Source organism: Leptodactylus fuscus, chromosome 3 (assembly GCF_031893055.1).
Source record: "Leptodactylus fuscus isolate aLepFus1 chromosome 3, aLepFus1.hap2, whole genome shotgun sequence".
Lineage (NCBI taxonomy): Eukaryota > Metazoa > Chordata > Amphibia > Anura > Leptodactylidae > Leptodactylus > Leptodactylus fuscus.
Genome location: NC_134267.1, coordinates 134,751,322 through 134,757,403, shown reverse-complemented (window position 1 = coordinate 134,757,403; position 6,082 = coordinate 134,751,322). Strand labels below are relative to the sequence as shown.

Genomic DNA, 6,082 nt, shown 5'->3' with positions numbered 1-6,082 from the left:
CAATGGATGGGGAGCGCCTGCAGTGTGCTCTTATTCAGGTAATAGGAATGGCACTGCAATTCCCAGGAGCCACCACTATGCAGGAGAGGGAGCTGCAGTGCTACTCCTGTTACTTGGGTAGGAATTATCCGGCAAGCGTTTTTCTAAATCACAGCACATCAATTATACCTATGGAAACGCTGGTGTTTTCTGTATATGTGTAATAGAAGCAGAAAGTCTGCAGAAGAAAACTCTGTGCACCCATTGTGAAAAACGCTACGGAAAAAATGCTATGCGTTTCTGCAGTGTTTTTCGGCTGCGGTTCGCTACGTAGGGTCTTAGCTTTAAAAACATTGTGAAAAGACGCAGCATGTTTTTCCTGCAGATTTTTTAGTTGTGTTTCTGCAACATGGCTTTGCCTTAAAATGTTCTTTCGGTAAGTCCCATAAGAGTGAGATCAGCCTGCAAGGGGCACAGGGCTCTCCATTGTAGCCACTATTAGGGTTCTCTGCCCCCACCCCATATAATGCCAGCTCCTTACCCTCTGTCATTCATCTCTCCAGCAATCACAGCAGTCCCATGCTCTGTTATCATGAGACCCCCGTGCAGAGCTGGCACAGCAGTGGAGGACATGAGCAGAGCAGCTGTGCCCGGGCACAGGGCAGGAGGCTGCTGGGGGCAGGGAGGGAGAGCAGGACGAGGATCCGCCCAGGTCCTTGTTAGGAAATGTTTCATCAGTCTGTCCTGAGTGTCTGGCGAAGATGAGTCTAGAAAGATCCTAGAAGAGCTGCCATCACCCTGCTCACGGTCACCGGCCATTCATTGCCGCAGAGAGACATGGCACAAGCCAAGATACAAGCGAAGACTAACGAGGGGCAGAATGGAGGCAAGTTCTGCCGCTCCATGTCCATGGCAGCCCGTTCCAGTCACCTGCTGGAAGTTCTGGATGACCTGGAGATAAGGTAACCGGAGGGTGCCCTGTCATCACCTCATGAGCAGGCACCACAGGGGTCGGCCAGGGGCTTCTCCCGGGTCAGCATGGCAGCAGTCTGTGCTGTACATCTACATGTTCATGAGCCGTCAGCACAGCCCTCACAGCGAATGTGTACATCAGTATGGGAGCAGGGCTAGGCAGAGCCTCCATTCAGAATCCTAGGAAAGTTGGGTAAACAGTGGATGGATGAAGGAAATGTTCTATTATATCATGAAAGGTCTGCAATGTTCTAATATACTTTGGCCCAGGTATGACTAGACATAAATATGTAAATATAGCGCGTATATTTGTTGCTCTTTTGTCACAATGTGATACATCTAATTTGGGCTAAATATTTTTAGACTTCCTAGACATGTGGGTATGGACTCTCAGAATCCGGGTGTGTAACAGTATGCTAAAAATCCACTAACATTTAAGAGGAGAAAATAAACATAGTTTTTTTAAATAGGCCGGGAGAGGTGAGAAAAAAACTCACCTGTCCTCGGTGCTCTGGTGGTCTTCTCTGAGGCTGCTGGCTGGCTTCAGTGGTCACGTGGGGCTGGGACTTCCACCAGAAGACAACAATGGACTGTAGGATTAGCAGTGCTGGGAGGCCTCGGAGCATCAGGGAAAGGTGAGTATGATTTCTTTTTTTCACCTGGATAAACCCCTTTAAGCCGACTCAATGGCGGTATAACCGTAGACTATACCTTTTTATAGATATGCCTGATTTATCATCCAGCATCGGCCCTTATGATAAATCTGGGATATTTTCAGGCTGCCTGTCTATTAGAGATGAGCAAACACTGTTCGGATCAGCCATTTCGAACAGCACGCTCCCATAGAAATGAATGGAAGCACCTGTGACGCTGGCCGGCCGCCGGCAAAGTGTACGTGCCAGGTGCTTCCATTCATTTCTATGGGAGCGTGCTGTTCGGAATGGCTGATCCGAACAGTGTTCGCTCATCTCTACTTAGTGTCTATGCTTACACTTTCTATTAGTAAATCTGCGCAATTGTGTTCAGTTGATCTCTGCTTGCTGTCAGTGAATGTAGTTGTATGGATTTAAATGGGTTTCTCATGGTATACACTTTTTTCCTATCTGCAGAATATTCACGGGGGTCCGTCCACTAGGAGAACAGGTACCCTGAGTGTATATGAATGGAATGGTTGTGCATGTTTTGCCACAACATTTACTTTTGTGTGCCATCCCAGCATTCCTCTATACTGTAGGTGAAAGGATCTCTGGTCATGTGTATGTATGTACTATCACTCATTTCACAGATTGCTCAGGGGATCTTGTAGGTCCCCTTTCTTCTGACCTTTGGGTGTTCCAGGGGTCAAACCCTCATGGATGGGATGCTGCTATCCTATGAACAAGGTAAAAATGTATATAGTGGAAAACCCCCTATTTTTCTAATGTATTCGTACAACTACACCTTGCAGAATCCTCTGTCAGCACATGCAGGCACTTTTAGTTCTGCAGCAGCTGAAGATGCACAGGTTACAGACCCTTGTCTGTTGTGGATCTTCGTTGACTGCAGAACCTTTAACCCCTTTCTGCTGTACAGATTTGTCCATTTTCGTTTTTGACTCCCCGCCTTCCAAATTCCATAACTTTTTTATTTTTCCATTCACAGAGCAATATGAGAACTTAATGTTTGTGGAACAAACTGTTCTTTGTAATGGTACTATTTATTATTCTGTACAATGTACTGGGAAGCTGGAAAAAATAGAAGTTCTACATCTCTTGTATAGTATGCTGAGTATAATTCTCAGTATCTGCTTTTATTTGGGGTGGTTGGATATTATGTGGGGGACACTATATTAACTTTATGTGTCAGTCTGGAGAAATGCTAGGTGCAGCTTTGGTTGTGGCAAGTAGAATTCATGATGTGAACAGAACCTTAGGTGCTTTCATCAGCTCCGCTTTGTGGTAAATATGAACAAGTCTCGTTATAGATCACTGTATCACAGTTGAAAACTATGTGCTCGATTGTATATACTGGAGTAAAATGACCTGCATGGGAACATTGTTCTATTTTCTGGTTACTTAGTGGCCGTGTTCCTTCTAATAACAGATGGCCTACCCTGTCACTGCACTCCTCTAAACCTCTCTAATGCCAAAAGGAAGCCCATCTGGAGATGGGCAGAAAACAACTGTATTAATTGCACTGAGAGGCGAAAGGCTTGATCCGGTGTTACACAACTGGCTTGTCTGTTCACTTTCACCGGCAATGAGATCTTCTGGCTTTTATTTCATTTACTTTCTTCTATTATTATTTTTTTTACTATTAATTTTCAGTTTTACATTCTTGCTAGCTGTTCACATGGTGCTGTTGCTTACTGTAAATAAAAATTCCTCTCACAATAAAGAATTTACAATAAATGTATAATAGATAGTTAAAACATCTCTATTTAAGTCTTCTCCTAAAGGGGTTGTCCAGGGTGTGAAGGTAACAGATTTGTCATCTGATTGGCCAGGATTAGACACCGAGACCCTGCTGTGTTCAGCTTTTTCGATTGTAAGGTATATGAGGTATTAAGTTGGTAGCAAATTAATGGGAGTGGGTAATTTCTAGGCACCACTGCTACAGTGTACAGACCAGAAACTGTAAACAGTGTACGGTGCTCCATATACTGTATTGGTGGTGTTAGGGAGCTGCAGCCCACTCCGACTCACTTGAACAGGAGCAGGGCTGTTTCCAGCCTTATACCTTGTTTACAGCTTCCATTAGAGTCTGGGTATGGCTACAGTATAATTTATCTTCAGATCTTGGACATCCCCTTTAAAGGGATCCTATCTTAGAAATGTCGGAAAGGAAAGGCTATTCCCGGTTCTTGTCGGTTTACAAATGAGTTCTGTTGCAGCACTGGGGGCGTGCCCAATGCTGCGAGAGAACTCTCTCTAGCGCCGCCTCCATCTTTGTCAGCAGCTTCCTCTTCATCCTCTTCTTCCGGCGCAGGTTTCTGACTTCTAGGCCTTGGGCAGAGCAGACTGCGCATGCCCACTAGCCACGAGAAAATGGCCACTTGCACAGTATTGGTCAGCCCCATGTGAATAGTTGTCTCATGACACAGGTTCTAAAGCAAGATTGAACAAGACAGTTATTTTTTCAGCGTCTTTTGGGAAACAAAGTGTGCATAGAGAAGTTTGAGAAACTGGTGGCCATTTTATAGACATGAATAAGTGACTGGAAATCCTATGAACTACACCAGAAAGATTAAAAAGGAGGAAACCAGGTTTTTTTTATCTATGTCTTAATGGGTTCACCATGAGCTGAAGGGTCACTGTATTATAAATTTGACAGCAAATTAAGCCCTGCAAAACTCCTGACAGCTCTAGATGCATCAAATACTCCACCTTGTGTCCCCTTTCCTGCTGAGCTCTAGCAATCTCCTTGATGGCTGCTAGAGCCCTCACTTATGTATGAAGGGGAAGGATGGCAGAGCATTTATTGCATCTAGTGCTGTCAGCAGTTTTGCAGGGTCAAAATTGCTGATAGATTCACTTAATTTGTTTAGTCATACTCCTACTAAAACATATTTAGGTATGAATAAACAGTTTTTCTGGCCACCTGTCTAGCACAGAATTTTTGTAGGATTAAGACTGCTAATAGATTGGCTTTTAATGGAATCTGCCTACTGAAAATTTGCTACGGCCAGCATATTTGACACACACACACACACACACACACACACACACACACACACACACACACATACAGTCCTATGAAAAAGTTTGGGCACCCCTATTAATCTTAATCATTTTTAGTTCTAAATATTTTGGTGTTTGCAGCAGCCATTTCAGTTTGATATATCTAATAACTGATGGACACAGTAATATTTCAGGATTGAAATGAGGTTTATTGTACTAACAGAAAATGTGCAATATGCATTAAACCAAAATTTGACCGGTGCAAAAGTATGGGCACCTCAACAGAAAAGTTACATTAATATTTAGTAGATCCTCCTTTTGCAAAGATAACAGCCTCTAGTCGCTTCCTGTAGCTTTTAATCAGTTCCTGGATCCTGGATTAAGGGATTTTGGACCATTCCTCTTTACAAAACAATTCAAGTTCAGTTAAGTTTGATGGTCGCTGAGCATGGACAGCCCGCTTCAAATCATCCCACAGATGTTCAATGATATTCAGGTCTGGGCACTGGAATGGCCATTCCAGAACATTGTAATTGTTCCTCTGCATGAATGCCTGAGTCGATTTGGAGCGGTGTTTTGGATCATTGTCTTGCTGAAATATCCATCCCCGGCGTAACTTCAACTTTGTCACTGATTCTTGAACATTATTCTCAAAAATCTGCTGATATTGAGTGGAATCCATGCGACCCTCAACTTTAACAAGATTCCCGGTGCCGGCATTGGCCACACAGCCACAAAGCATGAAGGAACCTCCACCAAATTTTACAGTGGGTAGCAAGTGTTTTTCTTGGAATGCTGTTTTTTTTGGACGCCATGCATAACGCCTTTTTGTATGACCAAACAACTCAATCTTTCTTTCATCAGTCCACAGGACCTTCTTCCAAAAGGAAGCTGGCTTGTCCAAATGTGCTTTTGCATACCTCAGGCGACTCTGATTGTGGCGTACTTGCAGAAACGGCTTCTTTCTCATCACTCTCCCATACAGCTTCTCCTTGTGCAAAGTGTGCTGTATTGTTGACCGATGCACAGTGACACCATCTGCAGCAAGATGATGCTGCAGCTCTTTGGAGGTGGTCTGTGGATTGTCCTTGACTCTTCTCACCATTCTTCTCTGTCTTTCTGATATTTTTCTTGGCCTGCCACTTCTGGGCTTAACAAGAACTGTCCCTGTGGTCTTCCATTTCCTTATTATGTTCCTCACAGTGGAAACTGACAGGTTAAATCTCTGAGACAACTTTTTGTATCCTTCCCCTGAACAACTATGTTGAACAATCTTTGTTTTCAGATCATTTGAGAGCGGGCTGTCCATTCTCGGCGACCATCAAACTTAACTGAACTTGAATTGTTTTGTAAAGAGAAATGATCCAAAATACCTTCATCCAGGATCCAGGAACTGATTATAAGTTACAGGAAGCGACTAGAGGCTGTTATCTTTGCAAAAGGAGGATCTGCTAAATATTAATGTCACTTTT

The 6,082-nt window shown here is 43.6% G+C and overlaps 1 protein-coding gene across 1 annotated transcript in view; it reads left to right on the top strand.

The window, feature by feature from the left end:
• The first annotated feature begins 662 nt into the window (after window positions 1–662).
• BAG2 (BAG cochaperone 2) overlaps window positions 663–6,082 on the top strand; it is a 31,167-nt gene continuing 25,747 nt past the window's right edge. The window contains exon 1 of the mRNA XM_075266670.1: window positions 663–941. Coding sequence (XP_075122771.1) covers window positions 817–941 — 125 coding nt within the window. The 5' untranslated portion in view covers window positions 663–816. The remainder of the gene's footprint in view (window positions 942–6,082) is intronic.